General features: G+C 39.9%; 2 protein-coding genes across 4 annotated transcripts; both read left to right on the top strand.

Annotated features, from left to right (window-relative positions):
• Positions 1-58: 58 nt before the first annotated feature.
• On the top strand, positions 59-15935 carry parvb (parvin, beta). Of its 2 annotated transcripts, XM_080027265.1 has the most exons (14): positions 59-173; positions 335-459; positions 8283-8372; positions 8845-8915; positions 9011-9113; positions 10255-10395; positions 10971-11086; positions 11500-11558; positions 11655-11674; positions 12081-12142; positions 12267-12335; positions 12573-12674; positions 12753-12825; positions 14441-15935. In XM_080027265.1, the coding sequence occupies exons 2-14, from the start codon at positions 345-347 to the stop codon at positions 14515-14517; spliced, it is 1098 nt and encodes a 365-aa protein (XP_079883391.1). In that variant the 5' UTR covers positions 59-173; positions 335-344; the 3' UTR covers positions 14518-15935. The 2 variants fall into 2 exon arrangements, with proteins under 2 accessions (XP_079883391.1, XP_079883392.1); XM_080027266.1 differs by lacking the exons at positions 59-173; positions 335-459 and adding an exon at positions 6677-6796.
• Positions 15936-16587: 652 nt separating this feature from the next.
• parvg (parvin, gamma) lies at positions 16588-25950 on the top strand. Of its 2 annotated transcripts, none has more exons than XM_080027297.1 (13): positions 16588-16815; positions 17459-17565; positions 18040-18104; positions 18748-18850; positions 19068-19205; positions 19973-20088; positions 20196-20251; positions 20344-20378; positions 20485-20555; positions 20806-20874; positions 20992-21093; positions 21899-21971; positions 24039-25950. In XM_080027297.1, exons 2-13 carry the CDS (start codon positions 17502-17504, stop codon positions 24110-24112), a joined length of 966 nt encoding a protein of 321 aa, XP_079883423.1. In that variant the 5' UTR covers positions 16588-16815; positions 17459-17501; the 3' UTR covers positions 24113-25950. The 2 variants fall into 2 exon arrangements, with proteins under 2 accessions (XP_079883423.1, XP_079883424.1); XM_080027298.1 differs by having other exon boundaries at positions 20494-20555.
• The last annotated feature ends 112 nt before the right edge of the window (positions 25951-26062 follow it).

Genomic DNA, 26062 nt, shown 5'->3' on the forward strand with positions numbered 1-26062 from the left:
GTTTTAATGTCTTGAGAAGCTCCGACAGCTTGTAACTTTTAAATGACTTTCCATTCACCAAACAATGATACTGTATATTGGACAATAACTTTTCATCGCTGTACCTAGTCCTGCCGTCAGGGGGCGCTGTGGGGATGAGCCGTCACCGGAGCAGATGAAGCTTTCACTCACATGTGAGTGACTCGACTGTGTTGATGCTCCGGTCTGTTGTGTGCCTGTGAATGTGTCTTTTCGCTGTGATTGGACCGGACACCGGTGAATGCACCACAGGGAGGAGTGTCTTTTATAATAGGCCACACACAGACACAGGCTATTTTTATGTGTATTCATAAAGATACTGGAAGATGTCTGGGACTGCCACCACATCCGCGACCCTGCAGTCCGCAAAGATGAAAAAGGACGAATCTTTCCTCGGGAAATTGGGAGGAACACTGGCACGGAAGAAAAAGTCTAAAGAAGGTGCGTGCTTTTGCTGTTTTTCATGATAATATAACATTATTAAATGGCCTTTTATCTTCTCTCCCTTGTTGCGTTTCTGTCCATGGTCACATGATGCGCTATTAAAATATTCTGTTCTGGGACGTCGACAATGGCAGCTTAATCATGAGATGGACACATTACAGACATTTTCTTTTCTTTAAAATAATATTGTAATCTGGGTCAAATGTACACTAACATCCCTCTGATTAATAGGCTATTTAATTTCAGGGTTCATATTTTGAGCTCCAGTGTAGTTTTGTAACTTCTCTGAGGCCAAGAAAGACTTGTGATCGAATGAGAGGCTAGACAAAGCCTGGAAGCGACTCCACAGGCATTTCACATGAGGTATGAAACATAAATAGACTAGACGGTCAGTGACCCAGGGGGCTGGAACGTATAACGAAATGTTATGAAGATAAAACGCTTCAAGTAGAGATGCCTGTGCTCACTGCACATGTGTTCTAATAAACACTGTCTTGTGATTATTGTCACAATTTTAATGTGGGCTAGTTGTTCAAACTGTTTTCATGCCCTTCCTCAGGCCAGACAGTGTTCGGTAAAACGGACAGCTGCAGGGTATAGGCTATAACGGCCCAGTGTGTGTGTGTGCGCGCACGCGCGCGCCTGCCATCAGAATCAGAAAGGATTTTATTGCCAAGAAGGGTTTTACACCAACAAGGAATTTGTCTTGGTGAATAAGGTGCATACACTAAGACAATAAACAATGAACGAACAGTGACTATGTACAATATAACACAATATATAAACAAGCAGAGACATAAGTGATAAGTTAAGTTAAAATAGAATAAAAACTAAGGTAAAGATACTTAAAAATTGTAAAAATGTACGAATTGGTGATGGGTATGCCTGAGTCAGTGTCAGTCAGTGGGGGTGGCGGTCCCTGGACCTGTTAAGGATCCCCACTGAAGAGGGGAAGAAACTGTTCAAGTGGTGGGAGGTTTTGGTCCTGATGGACCGCAGCCTCCTGCCAGAGGGGAGAGTCTCATATAGTCTGTGACCAGGATGGGACGGGTCGGCCATAATCCTGCCTGCCCGCCTCAGAGCCCTGGAGCCATGCAGGTCCTGGAGGGATGGAAGGTGGCAGCCAATCACCTTCTCAGCAGAGCGTATGATACGCTGCAGTCTGCTCTTGTCCTTAGCCGTAGCTGCAGTGTACCAGACAGTGATGGATGAGGTGAGGATAGACTCAATGATGGCAGTGTAGAAGTGCACCATCATAGTCTCTGGCAGGTTGTACTTCTTCAGCTGGCGCAGGAAGAACATCCTCTGATGGCCTTTTTTGGGGAGTGACCTGATGTTCAGCTCCCATTTTAGGTCCTGGCTGATGATGGTGCCCAGGAAGCGACAGGACTCCACAGAGTCGACTGGGGAGCCACACAGGATGACGGGGGCGGGTGGGGCTGGGTTCTTCCTGTAATCCACAATAATCTCCACTGTCTTTAAAGCGTTAAACTCCAGGTTGTTCTGGCTGCACCAGGTCACTAGATGGTCAATCACCCACCTGTAGGCGGACTCATCCCCGCCAGAGATGAGCCCGATGAGCGTGGTGTCGTCCGCGAACTTCAGGAGCTTGACGGACTGGTGACTGGAGGTGCAGCTGTTTGTGTACAGGGAGAAGAGCAGAGGGGAGAGAACGCAGCCTTGGGGGGATCCGGTGCTGATGGTCTGGGATTCAGAGAAGTGCTTCCCCAGCCTCACACGCTGCTTCCTGTCAGACAGGAAGTCTGTGATCCACCTGCAGATATAATGGGGCACATGGAGCTGGGAGAGCCTGTCCTGAAGCAGAGCTGGGAGGATGGTGTTAAATGCAGAGCTGAAGTCCACAAACAGGATTCTGGCATATGTTCCTGGGGAATCCAGATGCTGGAGGGTGTAGTGCAGAGCCATGTTTACTGCATTGTCTACAGACCTGTTGGCTCTGTAGGCAAACTGCAGTGGGTCCAGGAGTGGGTTGGTGAAGGATTTGAGGTGGGACAGTACAAGGCGCTCAAAAGACTTCATGACCACAGAGGTCAGTGCAACGGGTCTGTAGTCATTTAGTCCTGTCGTCCTTGGCTTCTTTGGGACGGGGATGATGGTGGAGACTTTAAAGCAGGCTGGCACATGACATGTCTCCAGTGAGGTGTTAAAGATCTCCGTGAATACAGGAGACAGCTGGTCAGCGCAGTGCTTCAGGGTGGAAGGAGAGACTGAGTGTGGTCCGGCTGCTTTGCGGGGGTTCTGTCTCTTGAAGAGCTTGTTGACGTCCCTCTCATGCAGGCAGAGAGATGTCACTGTGGTAGAGGAGGGGAGGGACTCAGAGGTGTGAAGTGGAGAGACCCAGGGTTCTGCTGAGCTGGGGGTGGGGGGGGGGATGGTGAGCTGGAAGAGGGTGTCGCGGGGGATGGTGTCAGGACTGTCCCTTGGTCTTTCAAAGCGACAGTAGAACTCACTCAGTTCATTTGCAAGTTGCAGGTTGCCATGTGTTTGTTATCTCCATTTAACAAGGTCCACCAGCAGGAGTACAGGCATATTCATTGTTTAAGAGACTCATTAAAGCGCACGTCACATCTAATCAAAGTAAACAAACCAAAAAAATATGGGTTTCTATTCATTTTTAGAAATTTCTTTAGAAATTCTTGCAGCCAACAGGTTGAACAAGATGATTGCAGGATACAGAAGCCACCATCAGAATTGAAACAATAAATTGAGAAGTTTGACAGAACATTCATTGGCAACTATTTAGATCATGTATACATCATAAATAAATTTCATAGAAAACCATTGATATAGAGTCAATCCTGGTCAATTTACTTTGATAAAGAGTAAAGATAGACAAGTATCTGGATTGAGCTTTTCTAACATGAGGGTTTTCTGCTTTGCTTGTCAGTATTAGGGTTAATTGAATATGTTTGGTCAGACAAAATAAGCAATCTGAAGGCATGACGTAGGGGAATTTTTCATGCGGTACTATTGATCATGAAAATAATCATTAGTTGTGGTTCTCTCTCACTCTCTCTCTCTCTCTCTCTCTCTCTCTCTCTCTCTCTCTCTCTCTCTCTCTCTCTCTCTCTCTCTCTCTCTCTCTCTCTCTCTCTGTATGTCTCTCTCTCTCTCTCTCTCCTATTTGCTTTTAGTCCAGCTTGTGAGAGCACAGTGCCCCTGTGTGGTCAGAGCGGATCACAGCTCGTATGATACTCAAGTTATTTCAAAGGGAGACGCTCTTGGTGATGAATTAGAAATCGGTAAAACATCTGAAAAGTATCCGAGGTTCGATCCAGTTAGTTTCTAATGGAGCACCGTTTGTGGCCTCACAAATGCCGCCGTTGCTTCTGTGGTTTCTGTTACATTTGGGTGTGGTTTGTACTTCATATTCTCAAAGGGGAACACCCAAAGGGGGTAGGAGGTTCAGTTGCCACTGGAAAAGTTGCTTCACATTTGCTGAATAATCATTAATAGCTGGATTGGCTTATATCTTCAAGAAACCGACTTAAGCTTCCTTAATCTATGTGTTGACACTCCTTAGCAACAGCACAGAAGTAATAAGCACTTAAACCCTCTCAGCAATGGGATAAGTGTGGTCTGAGGCTACTTGACAAGACCTTAAAGAAGCATTTATTTTATACACAGGCCAGATTTGCTTCAAATTGCAGGCGTAGCTTTGAAACATGCGGCACATTCATGGCTCTTTCTCTATAAGCTGATAAACTGAGAGGAAGTCTGCATTTGTCTGACAAGCAACACGTCCCTTTGTCAGCAACAGGCAGTGCTGTGATAGTGAGAGTTTAGTTAAGAGAAGGCAAAACAAAATATTACTCACATCCTCACTGTATTATCTAACAGGGAAGAGTATTCACACCCTGAAAATACAAACTACTGTTTAACTAAGATACAACTTATAGGATGGACGCTGACAATAGTAAGTCATCTGTGTGTTGTTTGACATATTTTTTTAACTATTTATTTTCTTAAAAAGGGATTTAGAGAGCAGGCATTATGCATTCATTAATGTAATATTATTTTAATCCACTTTGTGTTTACTTCTCCATGCAAATACTTAACAAATGATGATCGCTGGTAAATTATATGGACTTTACACTTTAATATTGTGAGAGTTATTTCCAGGAAAAGTAGAGTTACTCCAAAAAACAGGCATATATTTGCCATTTCAAGCAATTATGCATAACTGTCAAGTGAAGTCAAGTCAATTGTATTTATATTAGAGTTCATAAAGTCACTGATATCAGTTTATTGATTCAGTATGGGTTGCAGCAATATGTTGACCAATACTGTAACAATGCATTGCAGTAAATCAATATATGTAACTTTTAAAACAATCATGCTGTTACATAGTTTCTTCACCACAGAGTCGTCAACTGAAATGCCCCTCTGAGTTTATATCTTGGTTATAACTCTTGGAAGAAAACTTTATGGAACATGTTTGGTATGTGTTTTCATATTGGCAGATATTTTCTCTTAACCAGCAAACATCAATATTGGTATTAGGCATGTGAGATTTTATTGTGATTCGTTATAAAAAAACATTGCCAATATGTTGATCTTGGTGAATTATCATTACTGGGATAATATGACATAAACTGTAATAATTCCTAATTCCTACAACTGGCAGCATGGCTGAAGGCTCGGCTTGGCCATTGTATGTTGTATTTTTTGTTTGACTACTTTACACAAAAATATTTGTCCTATCTGTGGTGCATTTATAATATTTGTTTCTTAACTAAAGAAACTGAACTGAGATAAATTCCAGTTTCTTTCAGAGCCATTTTAAGAGTTTTAATAACATTTCTATGATTATCGGGATAATATCGTCCCAAATATTTTGTTCAGGATATTCGTCACATGAAATGTTCACATCATCCCATGCCTAAATTGACCCAAACTTCTTTTAGAGGACTAGATTCATTATTTTACCCTTAATTTGGATAAGAAGGCATATATATATGGATAAAATAAAAGGAAGAGAAACAGAGGAAGGACCCTTACTGTAGGCGTTGTTTGAATAAAGAAAGGAAGCAGTAGTGTAATGACTGTATGTAGCTGTAAATAAACTACCTTAAATAGAGTTTAGACAAAAAGTCTATATAAGGTGTAATATGTTAAATAGCTTAAGTCGTCATAGTTAATGCTGATAAATATTTCCCTGTGGAACATACTCTGTGACGCTGTAATCTCCTGTCTGCTGTTAGTCACTGGTGCCTGTGTTGGTGTTTAAATAACCAGAGCTATATTTAAAATACCAGTCTGTCTTCCCCTTACTGCTGCATTATTTATATCCCCCACCCTATACCACCTCCCACTCTGGAGCAGTGTGGCACCGTTTCATGCATTTCAACCTGCTTCACGCTGTTGTTTATGATGCTGACTCTATTAAACTTTTTGTCTTCAAAGCAAAAAATAAACCACCGCTGTGTCCTTAACGGAGCTTTTTACGTGAATGTGTGCAAATGGGGACGCCATTAGATAAATGGTCTCGACTGCAAGCTTTGGTTTCGTATTCAATTAGTGTAATTGTGTTAACAGGACTCTAGCCGACGCCTGATTGATTGCCTGCTGCAGCAAAACATATTAAAGGCTCCACTGACATGCTCATTGAGTTATTCACTGAAACAAGTCTATTCTCTTATATTGCTGTGAATTGGCTAGTAGGAACGCAGCCAATTTGAATGACAAAAAAAAACTATTTCTACACCTAGCTGTGTGTGTTGGTATATGGATACTTAATTAAAAGGATATCCAATGTGTACACTCTACCTGTCATAGATCTGTCAAGTCCGTCCCTGTGTATCCACCGTTAAGCAGCCCAGCAGTTCCCGGCCGGTGTGGCTGAGTTGATTTGGTGTGTTTACGTCCAGTGTGGTGTCTCCTTCCTGTCCCAAACACACACACACACACACACACACACACACACACACACACACACACACACACACACACACACACACACACACATACACATACACACACACACACACCCCCCCCACACACACACATGCACGCCAGAGTGGCTCCTGTAACTGGACCGCTGATGTGGGGTGGAGGGTTGTGACAGAAATAAACACGTGATGACGCCCCCCCAGCCACTGCTCAGCCCCACAGACTACGATTCACACACACATACACACACACACACACACACACACACACACATACGTACATATATATACATATATACATACACACATACAGCACAGACACACATAGGCCTACATACATATATACACATCTGAGGGGAGTCCGGAGGTTTATAACAGGGACATGGCGGGACTATTGTGTGGGACCAAGAGGAAGAAACAAGGTAATTTTGATTTTGAGGAACTTGTTGGAAATGGAGAACTATAGGACCTGTCACCTTAGTGCACTTAAGGTTCATATTCAACAATGTGCTGTGTTGGTTGTTGTAAGAGTTCATCAAGAGGTAAGTACTGCTAGTGGCTAATTAAACGTGGAATTTAACATCATATCATGGAACTGTGTGTCTTTATGAGGGGTTGCAGTTATATTTCTGGACTGGGAGGTTTCTATTGCCATATATGGTTCTGTGTGAATCTGCGGTATAGGTAGTGATTGAATTTTTTTGTATTTGTATCGTTTGGTTATTTTCACCCGGATTTAACTTGACTGTGAGGTGCCACACAGCTACATCTTAGCTCAGCAGTAATGCTTTCAGATGGACATGCAGGGAGGAAGCAGCGCAATTATGCTGAAATGCAGCAAAGCTCGTTCTGTAATTACAAAGCAAACGGCCGATCTGTCGTGAGATTCAGGGCTTCGGTCTGGCATTCGGCTCTTATGAGAATCAGATATCAAACCTGTGGGGACCCCATCTCCCGGGGTAATTCTGTATATCCTCTCTTTGTACACGCTTTGAAGTGAAGATATAATCCAGATTGTACCATAAACACACTGCTCTCTAAACCTTCTTTTATTATGTTCTTAAGGAACACTTTTTTTTGCATGCTTTTAATTTGAAAAATAACCTACATTGAAGCCCAGGTTCACCTTGGTTTCTCCTCGTCGGCTTTTTTATAAATAGCAAAAGTCAATGAAATGACAGATTTGTGGCCAGGGATCGTGAACCCAGCCTGTTGCAGGTCTGGTGCAAATCGAAATGCAGGATGATGAAAGCAGTGTGGCCATTAAGGGAAGAAAAGCCTTTGAATCCCTGGAGTATCTCTGCAGTCAGAAGTGGAAGCACCTCAGCAGAAATTGATTTTTATCCCAAATCCAGCCTCCGAATGTATGTGTTAGTGTTTGTGGCTGTCTGTGTATCTTGTCACCTCTACTCACCATTTTGATAATGTTATATATGTCGCTCCCGGATGCTATGATGCTATCTGTAATGGAAAGGATAGAGCCTCACACGACTGGAGAAAAAATCTAGGAAGTGACAGATGTGCTACAACTCTGGCAGCAGCTCAAAATCCCTGTTTCTGAAGTTTCTGCATCACAAATTATGACAAAGGAAGAACAAAAAGCTAAATAAATACATAAAATGTGTTATATCATTTAGAGGCAATCTTTACCGTATGATTATTCAGATTTTTTTTTTTACTTTATTTTATACTACTAGGTTTTTTGATCGCTGTGTTGTTGGTATAATTTTTTTCTGTTTTAATTTTAATTACCTATAACTATTATCAAACTATTTTTGTAGTAGGACAAACTAAACATTTTATGAGAAATCAGTGTCTTAAACAGTACCATGCTGCTATAACTATTTCTGTTGATTAATTTTATTTTATTTATCTGAATTCTTTGTTACTGTGTTGTTGTCTTACTAGTGAGTGATCTCCATGAGGAGGGGAAGAATGCCATCAACGCTCCCATGCTTCCCCCAGGGACAGACATCCATCCAGAGGACACACTGATGGGTATTTATATATAAATATACCTATACACACACACAAACATATAAACATGTACATCTTGTTCTCTTATTGCCTGAATGTGTAAAATGTGTATGACTGGAGGTTGTAGGGTTGTTCATGCTGTAGTTGCATATCACATAACATAACTTTTTTGAACTTATTACTGTGCTCACAAAGGGAGAATGTTGATACATGTTGACTAGTGGGGACTTTGACAGTGGAGAAGCAGGAAATGAAAGTGGGTGTGAAAGTGTCTTCATTCACCACGTGTGAATCACCGTTGGGGGGGGGGGGGGGGGTGATGGGAACATTGTATGTGTGTCAGCGTTCGTAGTTGCAGATTTCTAGTATTTATGGAAGAAAAAGAAAACATGCCTGTGCCCAAAGATGTAGATAAATGCTCAGGAAAACAAAACAGGAAACTATGCACATGTCCTTTTAAGGGTCTTATCATCTCTCCCATTATCTTGAACAGAGGAAAATGCTGAGCGGATCATGTTGGACCCCACATCGCGGGGAAACCTTAAATTCAAAGATCTCCTGAAGGTATAGCCTGGGATCCCATATATACATAAGCATTATATCTCATCAGAACATAGAAAGATAAAGTATCATGTATGTATCTTTATTTATGTGTCCAGGTCCTCATTGACTGGATCAACAGTGAGTTGGAAGAAGACAGGATCATAGTCAAAGACCTGGAGGAGGACTGTTATGATGGACAAGTGCTCCAGAAGTTATTTGGTGAGAAATACTGTGTACTTCTAAAAACGGCCTTCAATTCGCCTTGCACAAGTTTAAGAAAGGCATTATTAGGAGTAGCAGACATGCAATATAGTAAAGGTCATAGACTTCTCTCTGGCACGTATTCCCATTATGAAAACATAAACATATCCAGTTACAAAAATCTCAGATGAATACACCATCCATAATTGATGGTGCAATCAATTTGTTGGTGCAGCCTGTGCCTCTAGTATGAGGATATTTTTGTTTCATATTGAGTGAGTTTTAATGCTTGACAAACATTGCATTTACAGTAAACGTAGTGCCCAAAGTAGGCAATTTTTCAGTACTTTATTTTGCTTGATATTCTTTGTTTTACAACCCTGCGTATCAGTAAAACATAAGCTGGGTATTCACTCAAAAAAAAAATCTTTCATTTTGAAACACATTTTTTGAATGAAAAGCTTTGAAAATTCCAAACATACATACATACTGTAGTCCATACATGTCCAGCTTCTGCAATACCATGTCAAATTGCTTTTACAGGCTCATGTGCTGTTTGTCATATGACCACTGAGATACATGTGTAGGTGCTGCTGAGTCCAGTAAAGCTTATGTGTCTTTGGTCTGTTAGAGCCCTCCCACTTATGTATTTTATTTGTCACAATAGGTCATTTCATTTCAATTCGATTCAATTTGCTTCCTAAATTCTTCATTTTGATTGACTCTTGCATTTTTTTTTTGTATTAAAAGCAGTAAACTCTTTTTATCTCCTCACTGTCTGGTTCTCCCTCTGCTTCTTTGCTTCCACTTATTGTAAAATGTCAAAACACTGGCTTATTTTTTCAGTCTGACAAAATGTATTTTTGGGGGAAAAGCAAACAAACATATTTTTGTGCACTTGTAACTTTTATGTATATGAAGGAATTTATTTTTACACCATTTGACCTACTTTGATTTCTTCCCTTTAAAAAAAAAATCTTTGTGAGTTCCCTTTTTTTAACTTAGCCCATTCAGACACTGTTTGCTTGCTATAGTATATCAATTCAACACAATGCATGATACTGTATACACTATTGTTCACACTCCTCTTCCTTGTCTGGAAAGTCTTTCCCTGTGCATTATAGCTGACATGTGATGTCATCTCTCCTGCTGTCCACAGAACAGTTATCAGGCAGGAAGCTGAACGTTGCCGAGGTGACCCAGTCAGAGATCGGCCAAAAGCAGAAGCTGCAGACCGTGTTGGAGTCCGTCAACGAGCTGCTGAGGCCCCACGGCTGGACCATTGAGTGGAGTGTGGACTGTGAGTTTAACATTGACTTCAGTGATTGAGGAACAAAGGCTGACATATATCTTGATTTTTCATCCCTTATATGGGCCAAGCTTCAACAACTCTACAGCCTACATTTCCCACAGTGCAACTCCTCCATTAGATTCTCCATGTATCTTCTAAATGACCACTTATTTCAAACTCTACTACTGCTGCCAAGATAACCCTGATGACATCACCATGACATCATTAGAGTTGTTTTCTCACACTTTGGGAGGACTTCTCCGCAGCTACAGAAGAGATTACACAACTGTTTCACAGGCTCAGTAGTTCTCAATTGTGACAAGCAATCTGAACTTCATGTGTCAAATTGGTGGAATGGGCCTTTGAGACATAATGAACTCTCTTAATTTGCATTACAAATGGAAAGCATTTAATCCTGTGCAATGGATTCACGCTTCATGACTGACTGCTCCTTTTCAGCTTTCTTGATTTCTCTTTTGTCTTCTGAGAGAAAAGCGCGCAGACCGCTTCCTTTCATCTCCAGAAAAGTGCTCACATCATTGTGCTGCAGCTGACAGTCTCCTCTTCTGATTTATCTGTTACAGCGATCCATTCAAAGAACCTGGTGGCTATTGTCTATCTGCTGGTGGCTCTGGCTATGCACTTCCAGGCCCCCATCAGGCTGCCCGAGCATGTATCCGTACACGTGGTTGTAGTGAAGGTAGGTCTAGTTTTGTTTATTTATAACTCAACTAGTAAACCCTCACTGAGGTTGAGAATCTCTTTTTCAAGACATGTTCCGACAACAAGCGAGGACAGGGATGCAACAAAGAATTATTCAAAATCAACATGAAAGAAAAATGTGTTTATAAAAACACACGTAAATTGTCTAATACAATCCTTTCATCTTAGAAGTAACCTAAATGGAATTCAAGGGCTGTCTACAACCATACCAATAACCAAGACCCATCCAAAATAATATTACAATGAAACCAACACATCTTTGTGGTAGATGGCATGGTTTCATCTCATTGTCTTTTCTGTACATGTCATTTTTATAATGTGTAGCAAGTAGCAACGGTTCTAGTTATTCTCTCATGTGGTCACTGAATCCCTTTGATTTTGTCTGAACAGAAACGAGAGGGCATCCTGCAGACCGCTCTCGTGACCAAGGAGCTTACCAGCACCACAGAGTACGAGCGAATGTGAAGCATAGATATGAAGATGTTTTTTTTAAATTCCTACAGGATGGAAAACTAACGGTTGTTTCTCATTTGCTTGTTTTACAGAATGATGTTGGGAAGGTTTGGTGAGTCCCAGCCACACACGTCATGTAACAGACAGTATTATCCAAATGGCCCTTTACTTTTGTCCCTTTAAAAGAATACTTTACTGTTAGGTTTCTTACTGAGAAAATGGAAACTATCTGTTTGGTAAATGTGTAGCTTCAGCCCAGAGACGGTTAGCATTAGCCTAAGGACTGGAAAAAGGGAGAAACAAGTTACTGAGCTTTAGAGGTGCTGATTGGTGGATTATTAATTTTTTTTTTACCTTTCTACAGAGCCAGGCTAGCTATATTCCCCTGTTCCCAGTCTGTTTGTTAAGCTAAGCTAATGAGAGTGGTATTGATTTTCTACGATGTGACCTTTCCCCCAAATCATGAAACTTCCTTCAAGTATTCGTAAACCTTTTGATATTTTTCTTTTTCTGAACAGAGAGAGACGCGTTTGATACTTTGTTGGATCACGCTCCCGACAAGCTCAACGTGGTGAAAACGGTAATAAAGACCATTTTCTCAGAATGATAATGGGCAGCAAAAGGCCAATAACAATAATAAAGATGATATAATTTGAATGTAAAAAAAAATGTAATAATGAATAGCTTGTTTATTGTGTTACCAGTCTCTTATCACCTTTGTGAACAAACACCTGAACAAGCTGAACCTGGAAGTTAATGAGCTGGAGACTCAGGTGAGAGGTTTGATTATTTAACTACAGAGTCACAGTCCAGTCAATTATTCAAATGAAAACTCATCTTCCTTATATTTGCACAATGCACACAGTAGTTCATTTCCAAATAAATGTATGTACATGTGCATCTGACCTTACTTATATTGGATGTGCTGTAAATCTTTATGCTTTGTGTGTGTGTGTGTGTGTGTGTGTGTGTGTGTGTGTGTGTGTGTGTGTGTGTGTCCGTGTGTCCAGTTTGCTGATGGAGTGTACCTGGTTCTGCTGATGGGGCTGCTGGAGGACTACTTTGTCCCTCTGTACAACTTCTTCCTCACCCCTGAGAGCTTTGAGCAGAAGGTGATTTCACACTCCAAAAAGTTGAATGTAAAGATTTTTTTATCAGTACACTGAGTTTCCATTTTGCTTCCCTCTCAGGTCCACAATGTGGCGTTTGCCTTTGAGCTGATGCAGGACGGAGGCCTGAAGAAACCCAAAGCCAGACCAGAAGGTAATTTATCAAACATATTACATTATTACAAGGTCAGATAATAGACATAAAAAGTGTGATTATGTACAGACTGACACAGAGTACATTTAAAAAAAAGATGTTGAACGGCTGGCCTGTCCTGTAGAAGTCATATCAGAGGTTGTCCAGTAGATGGAGACGTTACATCACCTTTAAACTCTAATACATTAACTGAAGAAGCAGAGTTCATTCTGCCTTGAGCCACACTTTGTTGTCCAATGTGACTGTTTTCATTTAACAAAATGTAACAGAACTTTTCTGTGAAAATCATTTGTCTCCAAATGCATTTTGAATTGTAGTATTTCTCCTAACTGAAAGATGAAGTGTTCCTTTATGGGTTGAGAAAATTCTCCTACTTCCTAAGTTAAATAAATTATTAAAGCCCCCTTTGGATCAGCAGGGAAATATATTTTTTATCCTTTACACTACAGTGTCCACATTCACATTTAGATCCTCATTCTTGTCCCTTTATTTGCTCATATGCCACATCCAACATTACATTTCCAGTTTTTAAATATTGATATTCCACTTATTTGAATTGTTGCCTACATACTATTGTTGAATTTATTTTTCATTTTTTTGCCAAAATGGCTCTTTAAGAGTTCCTATTTTTGTCTGTACATAAGTATTTTATTATACTTTTACTATGACCAGTTCTCTGAGATAGCAACGAAGCATTTTACTGCACAACTGTGCATGAGATTATTAAATATTAGAATGAAGAACCATTGTAAGCTACAGTTGACTTCCAGATTGTATAAATATTGTTTCTCACTGTGTAAATATGGTGTACGTATATCCCCACACTGTATTATGCAAATGCTTTTCCCTTCTTCAAACAGTTTCCTTACAAAGCCAAAAACTAAATGTCTTTCCCCCCCTAAAAACTAGCAAACAACCACTACTCTCATTTGTTGCTGTTGCTGTAATTGGACATTATATAGCTACTATCTTCATAGCTGCCCCAAAGTAACTCCTATTACAGTTTATGAGTCATGAATAGCATACAGCTTGCCAAGGTTTGTTTACATCTACGGGTTCATTATAAATGACAGTAGATATCTGGATGCTGTTGAAGATAACAACGGTGTCACCCCGAGCTAACAGGGATATGCATATGATAAAAAACTCTGTTTATATGGTGATGCGCCTGTTCAACTGTAACAACACGGTGTGAATCACTTAACAAAGACCTAGTTGTGATGAGAAATGATGCACCTGTGTACACCAGGTAACCCAAGCAGAGAACAGGAGTAATTGTGTGCCTTTGAATCTCTCCTGGTAAGAAGTAATAAATCATATGGAAATTATTAGCACATTTTTGGGAGCTATTTTCAGCTCCATTTTGTTTTCCAAGAATTACAAACAACCTTTTTTGGAGGGAAAGTAGTCCAACATCAATCTTAGAAGAGGCTCCTTTGCATTGCAAATCTGATTTTATGGCAGCATAGCCCATTTATTTTGTGCTTCATTGTTCCAAGAAATCTCTTTTTCTCTTAGTACATTAGTTTTTCTCAAAGGTTGAAATATTCTTACAGAAAACTCCTTCAAACTCTAATGAGTTAATTCTCTGCTGTACCAATTTTGTTTTCCCCAGATGTCGTCAACTTGAACCTGAAGTCCACCCTCAGAGTACTCTACAACCTTTTCACCAACTACAAAAACTCGGATTGAACTTTTCCAGTGTCCCCCTCCTTTCCGAGATTTTCTTGAACACTGCCATGTTGCTGTTGCCCGCGACAATATTATGCACCACAGTCTGGACACTGGAGGAAACCAACTGGGACTGAGAAAGTCATCATTATGTGAGACTTAAAGAGAGCCATGGGGAGTAGTCTGAAAAAAGGCTCTGAAAGTTAGTATTTAATCATCCCAAAATGTCAGTATTTATTTATTCCTTCTTCAAATGTTAGTAAACCCTGCAACCTTTAGCCTGCATTGGAATACATAGCTGTCACAGGAAAAAATGCACGAGGGCAGAATGTCAAAACTGGAAAATATTTGTGTGCAACACTCTCAATTACAGATATATTTAAAAAGTATTAATACTATGGTATAGTCTATTACAATTATTTTATGTAAATATTTAAAGAATAGTTGAGTATTTTGGGAAATCTCATGTTTGGTATGATAAATATAAGCTAATACAGTATAAGAGACTGCAGCTGGTTAGCATAGCTTAGCATAAAAACTGGAGATGGGGAAACTGCTAGTTTGACTAAAGAACACTGCCTACCAGCATTGCTACAATCGTTTAACACACATTATATCTTTTGTTTTTAATTTTATTTATTGATTATAAAAACAAAGTGAAAAAGGACAAGCAATTACAGAGGCATATGAGAATAAGTGTTTTCAAGCTCTCCAATAGCTTTCTGTCATGTTGGCTGTTTTTAGCAGAGTTACTGCAACTTCAATAAGTTGAAGCAGAAATTAGACATTTTCTATAGTAGTAGAGTATTACTTTGTAAAAAATTCAGTTTTGACCAAAACACACAGTAATGTTCCATCTTTATGCAAAGCTAAGCTAACAAGCAGCTATTAACAATTAGCTTCATATTTAATGGAGATATACTAGGGTTCCCATAATGTTTAACTGCAACTTGAAAATGCCTTTAATTAAATATATTATTATATCTGAAAATGCTTTGTATGTTCTTACTACAGCGATATATACGTATTATTATCTTTTTATAGTGAGGAAAGGAACTGTTAAAGGCTCTTGTTTAGTCTGATCTATGCACACCCATGTCAAGCCCTACGGCAAGCCATATTTAAAAGCTGTTGCCTCGGATGCCTCCTGCCTTAAGTGCAGTGTGCTCGCGTCGATCGCGGGAGAGACCCAGTTGGAGTTATCTCGGTATCGACCGGTCTTTCAGAAGAGTCTCTGAGGAGGCCACAGACCTCTCAGCTTTCTCCTGAAGCGGAGTTGGCCTGCAAAAGATGTACAGTGCACAACTCCCCATCAATTTAAAGAGCCGGGGCTGAATTATTGAGAGAGTGGAGTAGTCAATCTAAACTGTGTTCTTCTCGGGCTGCATGGCTCACCTCTGTGCTGTGTGTTTTTTTTATGAAGGAAATAAACGCCTGGAATCAAACAGAATGAGAATTTCATTTTATCACTTACGCCTATGTGATAGGTTAGATTTGCTTTGACATTTTTGAAGCAAAATTGGACTTTTGAACAGCCAATTCTTGCATGAATGATGGGTTTATTTAAGGCCTTTATTTTATTTTCTCATGCCTTTGTTGCTATGGTAACCTTTCACACCCTTAATTTGCCCCTTTGGCTGACGGGTGGTCCTTTTTCTTCTTCTTTTTCTCAACAAGACCGGTGCACGTACCAAGCTTTTTTTCTTTCTTTTTGTTTGTTTTTTTACTGTATTTATCTTTGTTGGAAAATGGAGTAAGGCTGGAGACCAGATGACAGCAAATTGATCCAGCAGGACGCAGATGGAGATAGAGCCTGAGTGCTTCAAACCTCCAATTGTCACGTTTCTCACGGCCCTCCTTGAAGAGTGTTGTTTACCGAACAATACATTGGCACCCAAGAGTATTCTCTGTTCTCCCTCTTCTTGACACATACTTATTATTAAAGTCTCAAATGCAGTTTGTGACACAGGACTCAAACAACCTTATCAGTAAAAACCTTGCAACGCCAGTATAAAAAAAAAGAAGAGGAAGTGCTACCTTCTCCCCTGCTACATCCTCTCATTTGTGCTTGTCTTTCCCTTTCGACCCAACTGTGACATGTTATTTTCTTGTGAAGGCAACGGCTTGAATTTGAGTGCAGTCAGACCTTTTGTGTCGATAGAATTCAAAAGAGGCTCTAGTTAAATTGAGTACCTGCAGCCCTCCTCTGCTTGTAGGTCTATCTCTGTTTGGACAGTTTTGCGAAGACAAGATCAGGAAGAACTCAATTCAGAGGCTGAAGTCCCCTGATTCTGTTGAGCTGCTCTCACAGGGCTGAAGGTAAGCTTATTCCAAAAAATAGAAACACACTTTGTTTGTGACCTTTGTTTGAAAGATACTGTCGAATTCAGGAAAAGGAAGCCATGCACCCATGAAACACACAAGACGAAGACGACGCACAAGAAAATCTGCTCACCAAGGCTTTTTGTCTCGTCCAGATCCAGGAAATAACAGTGTGACACGCTCCAGGTTGTGTCTGTTCTGACTGTTAGGCCACTGTATGTGTTTGCTGTGCTTTGTCTCAGACCATAAGATTGAAAAATGTTAAGAGGGAGAGGTGCAGCCCTGCAGATCTGTGGGGATCTGCACTATAGTACCTGATAATGTTGAATGCTATCTATGTAGGTGTGCCCCTGAAAAGGGAAGTGAAACAACTGAACACTTCCTTTTTTTTCTTTTTTTACTTGTTGACTGGTTCTGTTCTGAAACCTCTTTCAAAATCAAACTCTGGAAATGTATTTGAGCATTATGTATGCTGCCTGGCAGTGCAATCAGCATGTATCACTACTGGTCAGCGAGTTGAGCAATTCTTTCAAGAAGCCCCTGAAGAGAGACTTTCTTCCAGAGATGATTGTGAACATGTTTCTTCATTGTTCTGTGGTTCATATAAGCACTTCTAAAGGCTCCCTTGACTCCTTTGCAGGTTTTATTGACAGGGGGTGAGTATCTCACCTTGAGAAGAAGCAATGGAGGCTGACATATTTGAGTATCACAGAGAGGAAGACAAGGTAGACCTTGAGTCTTTTCATGGTAAGTATGAATTCAGAAGACTACTCAATCTTAATACAATATTAACACTGAACTACTGAAAGAGTTATTGGTGGCTGTAATAATACCTTCTCTCCACACTGTCAGATATGAGAAAATTTCATATTAAGAGATTTTAGCTGTGGAATTGCCCACTTGATTCAGACTGCTAAAGTCTCTGACCTTCAATTAGCATGTTTGAGATTATTACCATTAATGGAATATCCTTAAGACCACAGTTACCCATTTTAAAAATAAAGCTGTTGTATTCTAGAAATGTGAACATCTTTTCTTAAAAATGCAGTGCAATGCATGCAGTTGAAAATGGTCAGCAAAAATGTGAACGTGCATGTGGGTATTGTTAAAGAAGAAATACTTTTTTTGCCTTTTGATATATACAATATTAAAGATATAAATAATAAGGAAATGACAAAATGACAGTCTTTTACCAATGCAGTTTATATGTTATTCACACAGGAGAGAAGCAAAAGCTCATTCAGCCAACGTCTTTGAAAGATCCCAAACTTGAAAAGCTCAAGGAGGTAAGAGATTAATACCTGTGATCTACATATAGACATGTATCTCTGTCTTCTATTCCACATGTACTGTAACATCAAAGCATGTGCTAGATCTAAGACTCCCTTTGTGTCCTATAGACATACTGTAAATGTTACTCAGGAATTACCTTAGAGAGCCAGCTTGTATGTGTGCGCAGAGTGAACAGCATGAATAATATCTGATGAGAGGTGGAAGGATCAGTGAACATGTAATGAACATAATTATCAGAGGTGATGGGAGACAGATCAGAGTCATGATGAGGAGTATGGGCTGAGTCGACTTGATCTGATTTTTAAAATAGGTTTTGATTGGAAAAGATAGCAGCACAGGTGTCTTCTGCAAATGGCAATGAATGAACAAATAACCCAATAAGCCTCCCAGGTCTCATAGGTAGAGATGGGAGGACATACAAATCAAATACGGGCTATTTTTGGCAGAATACTTGGTATTTGTTATCATTTCCATTTACTTCAGGGTTATATAATCTCTAATATGATAAAAATTAAATAAACAGAGTACTCATGCTGATTTTGTGTTTCATTTGGCACTTTGGCAACAGAAGATTTTAGCTAAGAAAATGAAAGTGTTTGATAATGATCAATCTGAATGTGATGAATTGTGTCCTAGGTATTGGTTAATTGGATCAATAACACTTTGCAACCGGAGCACATAGTGATTCAGACTTTGGAGGACGATCTGTTTGATGGACTGGTGCTTCATCACCTGCTGTGTGAGTTAATCCCTTTTTCAATGACGCCACTGTCATCTCCTGAAAATCTGTATTCGTCAATGCCTTACTTTATCTTTATTTAAATTTGGAGGATGAAAAACTAAAACTGTTTTCCCCTTGTAGTTCACCTAAAAGTTGTCATTTCTAATATACAAAACACACTCTTTGCCAGTATAGAGCTCAAATTACACAAATTATATTTCCCTGAAAATCACAGCCAGGTTGGCGGGTGTGCACTTATCTGTGGAGGAGATAGCCCTGACCAGCATCGCTCAGATCCACAAACTGGAAGTGATCCTGGAAGAGTTGGACAAGAGACTACAGGACAGCTTTACCATCAAGTGGAACGTCAAACGTGAGTCATGCAGCCGACTCGGCTTCCACACACGAAGCAACATGTGAACAAATGTTCTGTACTGGCAACAGCTTCGTATAACAAAAGGATTTGGTGCTTGCTCAAAGGTGCCATTTAAGCTTAGCACCAACTGTGAGGGGATTTTGGTGGAGATAAAATTTGCTCGCAATATGGAGTTAAGTTTTGATCACCAGCCAGTAGATCATGTATTTTTATTGTGTTGGGTTGGGGAAGCAGAAGGCCTACACGCTGCAATAAAAACTGCAATACTATGAGCAAGCCACTTTGAAATTCAAGGCTTTGGTTTTACTGAGTGACTCATGACTCTAAATGTTCAAAAGCGTGTCGTTGCTGGCCAAAATGTCCAATTTTCTGATAACTTTAGTCAGTCTTGGTTGAATACAGCAGCAAATGATCGTGAAAGCAGCTTGTTCAGAAATACAAGAACAGGGCAACTGGTGTATCTTTGTGTTCTAACTGGACATAGCACAAGTAGTTTTCTACACACCAGACAGGCACAGTTAAATTGATTTGCTTGCTGTGAGGCCTGTTGCCCATTAGTCCTTGCAGTGTCACAAAAAAGTCACATTGATGAATGACTGTGGTCAACCCTAACCTGTGACAGATAAGTTACATTTCCTTGAATCCTTCACAATAAAAGACACTTTGCCAATGCTTAAAATGTAAGACAGCATGAAATGTTGGGTTGAGATAGTGTCACATCAGTGCAAATTGTGTGGATTGTTTTAATGTTTATCTTCTGTCAGTCATCCACAACAAAGACCTTTTGGCCACCATTCATCTGCTGGTTGCCATGGCGAGATGTTTCCAGCCTGAACTGGATTTGCCACCGAATGTGAGAGTGGAAGTTGTAGTTGTGGAAGTGAGTTACAGCTTTAGCTTTGGCACTGTTTCTGCTCAATTATTGTGTCTCTTAAAACCCACCTATTGTGGAATATCACATTTTGGTTCAATTTAATTTCCATGCAGGTCAGCAAAAGTGGAATCAAATCAGATGTGCAGACGGAGATCCTGACACAGAAAAGGTGAGAAGATTTCTGTCCTGCAAGATTCTGTGGATCTGAGAAAAACTCACTAATTGTTCCTATTGTTTTTCTTCTTCTTTTTTTTCGTAAAGCGTTGCAGGCTCAGACTCCCTCAGCAACACAGAAGGTGAGTAATAAGAAGTGTTTGAAGGTTGAGCCGATGTGACATTTTAAATGTTATTGAAAAAGCGTTATGGCCTACAATGACTTTAATGCATTTTTCTGGCTGTCAGGTGACCCAGGGGAGGATCCCATTGAGCAACTACTGAAGCTGGAGGCACACAAGGTCAACACAGTGAAGAAGGTATGACAAAGAGAGCAAGAGAAGCGCTGAAGTAGTTTGGGTAGTTAACTCTATCGTCTCCAATGGCAACAAGAGAGCAAATGCTCTGGTGTTAGGACGGATTATTCTGCCTTATCACCAGCTATAATGATGTCTCTGAGACAACACTGGTTGGCTCTTTGTCAGGTTTGGATTACAAATGAAACATGTTTAATACCTTAATATAATGAAGCCAATGTTTATCTTAGAATTCATTACCTTGTTTTTCCAGGCCATCATACACTTTGTCAACCAGAATATGTCAAACATGGGTCTGCAGGTGTCCGAAATGGACAAACAGGTAAAAATTAACATCAGCTGAATACTGTTTTGGAGCACTTACAGGTTACAAAATAAAAGACAGATTATGTCACCTTGCTTTGGATGATCTCCAATGTCCTGTGGATTGTCCGTCTAGTTTGCTGATGGTGTGATTTTGCTGCTGCTGATTGGACAACTTGAAGGCTTCTTCATCCCACTCCACGACTTCAACTTGACGCCTGTCAATCCCGCTGAGATGGTAGGCTACAGTAGGGATTCAATATGGATTCCTGACACATTAGCTGGACACACACACACACACACACACACACACACACACACACACACACACACACACACACACACACACAATTTAACCTTAATTCATCATCATCATATTTTGCCACACAGATGGTGTGGGCTTCATTCACAACTTTAATAGTGAAAGAAAGAACATACTGCATAAAAGTGTAATTCAAAAGTTTTTAATTGTATAATCTGGGCTAATCTAATTTTCCACATGAGCACAGTAGATCATTTGCTACAGTGCTAAAAGCAGATCCAAAATAGTGTGTAATGCAAAATATGGTGTGATCAAATTAATATTTTACAAATCCCATAGTAAAAGTTGATTCATAATTACTATTGTGTCGCGGCTCCCTCCCTCATACTGATATCTTTGTTCTCATTTAGACAACTATGAAAAAGTTATGACTCCTTTATCAAAGATTGGATTAGTTTATGAATAACTTAGTACTTAATGACACCGTAAAACTCCACATTAGACTATTTTTAAAACCAAAAAGCATCTGGTGATAAACACATGATATAAATTCCTGATCAATAATACATAACATTAGGCTACATTATGTCGCAATTAATTGTGATGGGGTAACATCTTATTTTATGATGCCAACATTCAGTGGCCTACATAATTATTTATCATCTTACAGCCAAAAGCTAGTAACATTCCCACAACTTCATTTCATATCCAATGTCTCATGTAAATGAAAATGTGGTGTCTGGATTTTTGTGTTTGACCATTTTATCTCTTGGGCCTCCAGCTTCACAATGTGACGTTGGCTTTGGACCTCCTCAATGACACAGGCCTTCAGGTTTCCAGTATTGACCCACAGGGTGAGTAAATACACACTCGCGCCTTGTTGACAACAGTTTTTACCCAAATTAAGATGCCAGGCACAAAAAAAAACAAAAAACAAAACACACAAGGCCAGTGAGTAAAAAGATTGCAATAGAAACAAAGACTGAAGCTCTAAGACAAGCAATGTCAGACTAATTCAGATAATATCTTCTTATCAAGAGCATTTATCTATGTGATGGGAAAACGCCAAAATCTGTTTGTATATCAGGCGAGGAGAGGGTGATCGCTCCTGCAGATTGAGTTAATTTCCCCCGTTAGATGGAGTGGGGGATCGACAGTGTTTTCTAAAGGAAAGATGGAACCGCTCGTGGAATATGAATGAGTGCGACTCGTGTCTGGATGAGTATCAGTGCGGATGATTGGTTCAGTCCGAGGTCATCATACTCATATAGAGGAGCAGTGAGGGAGACAGTCTCAAGAGGACAATGACCCTGTGGTGTCCCCTGATAGACACAGGGGTTTAACCTCACCACTATAGCTATATAATGTATACTGTATACTGTGTGTGTGTGTGTGTGTGTGTGTGTGTGTGTTTGACAAGAGGAATAAATGTTATCTGTATTCATGAGCACTGCTACTGTATACCACCCAGTTATCAGACAAATGCCAGAAATATTCTGATTGTATCTATGGAATTACATTTTGTGTTTGTCAGATTGACTTTGAAGCTGACAGTTATCATATACTGTATATATAACTGTATAATCACTCGTTCAAGATTTTTTTTATTTTTTTTTATCTTCATTTGTATCAGGGACCATGTACAACATTACACTACACTATGAGAAGAGATGCGTAGTACCAGATGTAGCTTAACTAATTTCCATATGTAGTCCCCGAATGTGATGAACGGCATACACCTTCATGAAAATAATAATACAAAACTCTGAGCAAAGTTTTCATAAATTCATATTTTCCTTGGTTTAAGGCTATAAATCCTTTTCTACTGTCTGTTCATAGATTTAGTTAATCTAAGATTTCAGTTAAATAGAATAACAAGAGTAATTTTTGGTGCTGAATAATTCTGAATAAGTACCTCTTCACTGATGGCCAAGGGTTACTTCAACTGAATGGTATTTGATATTCAAAGGAAACAAATTTATTGAAAAATGCTTTACAGAGAAATTCTACAATCAAATAACTAAAATAAAATAGAATTAACAAAGGCTCTGAGGGGTCGAGTATCTCCAGTGCTTAAAAAACGAATCCTTCAAACAGCCCACAAAACCACTTTCATAAAGAAATACCTTCCCCATTTGGTTTTCGTAAGAACTTGACTGCATGGTCTGCACAGAACCCTGACCTTAAACCTGTCACCTTTAGAAAGATTTGCAAAACTGACTGATAGCCAGGCTTTATCTCCCCAACATCAGCACTGAAGGAAAGCAAATCCCCTGCAGCCAAGCGCCAAAAAAACAGTAAACAACTGTAAAACGAGTGCGAAATTGAGTGACTTACTCAATGAGTTATAGACTTGTCTAAGTGTGTGAATCAGTCAATAGCAAATGGATCTACTTCACTTCCCTGCAGTTCCAATATTGACAAGATGCTGTGTATCATCTCTGAGCTATACACTCTCCCTCTCAGTACTAAAACTTCCCCACAATATTGCTTGCCCTCCACATAGCCTGAAATCGTGACGTAAATCCTCCGCAGGATAACTGTTCATGTAAGGACCAGCACAATTAATCTAAGCCAGGAGCAAGTGACTAATTAAATTATTTTTTAAGTGTCCTTTTAATTACCAGCATAATTGCTGTGATGGAATGAGGAATATTCCAGCACTCAGGGTCCGTAACGGCAGGGCGCTGCGTGCATTAAGTAGGTTAACCAGCGGTGGAGTCAATCTTAATGTCACGTTAATATATTTTTTGTATTCCTGATGTATGACCTGTTAGGATGGACTGTGGGAATAGATAGCCACAGTAGCTAATGTTGGTTAAAAGCATCATCATGTATTCACTGCATCAGTGGACTTGGCTGATGCTGATGGCACATTATTACAAAATCTCACTCAATGTCTCCTGTGGATTGTCTGACAGATATTGTCGCTCAGGACGTCGCGGCAACCTTGAAGGTCCTGTACGCCCTGTTCAAGAAGCACAAAGGGAAATGAAGGAGGGAAAAAAGGTGAAGAGAAACTCAGCCATACCAGAAACACAAACTGAGTTGAAGATACAGAAGATGGAGCATTCGGACAAATTGTGTGTTTTCCTATGTCTTCAAAAATGTTTTGCTGTTATTCTCAAGGTCATTTAAAATAAGCGCAAGCAGCTAAAGTAGCTTTAACAAGTCACACGTACAGTAATCAACAATAATAGTGTCTAAGGCAGAGTTGTAGAAACCGGTCTTGAGACCACCTTTTGAATGTGTTGTCTCGGAATCAACCCCTTTATTCTGGGTTTTGTCTCTTGATTTAATTGTAATATATCACTTAATACTTACACATATACAGTGTATGGCAATAAAAGAGATAAATGATGGTATCTTAATTAGTTTTGTGTCTAGGGTCCCTGTTTACCAGCTTTTCATGACAGCAAAATTCTGGAGTAAAAAAGTCAACAAATTTCATCCAAACCGCTGCTGTTAGTGGATTTTCTCGTGGATGCAAAGTTAAATGGGTTCTTTTCCATAGAGCTTCTGTTTGAAGGACTGATGTGAATTTTGGGTGTTGACCAACTGCAAACCATCTTGTCCAAAATAGGGAACGCTTTCATATTCAATGTGTTGCTCCATCCACACTTGCACACAACCCTGCTGTTTGCGTAGTACTGTCAGTTGTAAGGCAAAACAATATGGTTCAAGTAAGTCTCTTATATAAAACCCTATTAAATGTATGTCAAGTTAAAGAATGAGTTGACAGGCTATTGTGGCAGGAAAGCTCCAGTACGTCAGTGATAACTTCTTCAGACTGACATATTGCCTTTCCTGCATGACTTTGTATCAAGAATTTGAAATTGTAAAACTATGTATTTTCACCACTGCAAAATCAACAGCTTTGGCTCAGGGAATAAAGCAGGTCGTCCATTGATAACAGGGCGTTTCGATCGTACTGCTCCGCCTTTTTGCACGTCAAAGTGTCCTTGGGTGGAAATACTAAATTGCTCAAATTGGTCCGGCCAGCACCTTGCATGTTAACTCGCTGCCATCTGTGTGCGTGTTTATTGGAGAATGTGGGAATGAGATGCAAATTGTAAATTGCTTTGGATCATCCATTTATCATTTGCAGTCATTACTTAGTCTTCTGGTCTCAAAATGTAAGGAGTATGGCTTTATTGTGCATATTTCTAAACAAAGTTGTCTATTTCGCTTTCTGCTCTGACTGGGCACCAAGTATACCTTCATGGTTTCTTTAATTGTTGTTGACAATGTAAGGACAGTAAGGCCTGGAGAAAAAATCTATCAGAGCTTGGTCGAAAATGCATTAAAACACTCGCTATATCGTTTTGCAAGGTCCAAAGAGTCGTGTAAAGAATGAAAAAGAGGAGAGAGAAGGTCAAGGTTGTGGCTCCTTTTCACCTCCACACAGCTGACAACGCTGATCACAGTGTGAAGTGGGTGTGAAAATGAATGAAGCTGCTCAGCCATCTTAAAGACACTTCCAATGGAACATATTGGCCTCTTTTTATATTATATGTTTTAACCTTGGTTCACATTCAGTCAAAGTAAAGGATGATGTTAACGCACCCAAGTGTCATTTCCTGGAACATTTCTTGTTTGTTCATCTCTTCTCCCCTTAATTTCCCTTTCAGCCCAGCAGTGCTGAAACATGGCACTGTTAATTCTAGATATAGAAAACCATTACCCTGGCTGCCTCTTCATACTAAATAATGTGAATTCCTTTCCTATCTTCCAATGCATCCCTGCTTACAGTCTGCGACATCCTCTCTTTGTATTCTGTGAATGGAGTTGTCATCTCCCGGAAAGATGTGGGATACATGTTTATATATTTTTTGCCAATAAATTGTTCAGAACTCAATGTCACACATTGTGTAAAGAGTGCACAGCAGGCAGCAATGGAGGAGGCAAAGAGAGTGACAGACACACAATAGAAGTGTTTCCATAA

Source organism: Ammodytes marinus, assembly GCF_949987685.1.
Source record: "Ammodytes marinus genome assembly, chromosome: 5".
Taxonomy (NCBI): Eukaryota; Metazoa; Chordata; class Actinopteri; order Uranoscopiformes; family Ammodytidae; genus Ammodytes; species Ammodytes marinus.

What these genes read in the sequence shown, in the direction of transcription:
- parvb (XM_080027265.1), top strand. Translation starts at nt 345, where the DNA reads ATGTCTGGGACTGCCACCACATCCGCGACCCTGCAGTCCGCAAAGATG. An exon ending in GAGCTTACCAGCACCACAGA is followed by an intron (nt 11,559 to 11,654) that starts GTACGAGCGAAT and finishes CTTGTTTTACAG; the next exon opens with AATGATGTTGGGAAGGTTTG. An exon ending in AATGATGTTGGGAAGGTTTG is followed by an intron (nt 11,675 to 12,080) that starts GTGAGTCCCAGC and finishes TTTTCTGAACAG; the next exon opens with AGAGAGACGCGTTTGATACT.
- parvg (XM_080027297.1), top strand. Translation starts at nt 17,502, where the DNA reads ATGGAGGCTGACATATTTGAGTATCACAGAGAGGAAGACAAGGTAGAC. An exon ending in AACTTGAAAAGCTCAAGGAG is followed by an intron (nt 18,105 to 18,747) that starts GTAAGAGATTAA and finishes ATTGTGTCCTAG; the next exon opens with GTATTGGTTAATTGGATCAA. An exon ending in GAGATCCTGACACAGAAAAG is followed by an intron (nt 20,252 to 20,343) that starts GTGAGAAGATTT and finishes TTTTTCGTAAAG; the next exon opens with CGTTGCAGGCTCAGACTCCC.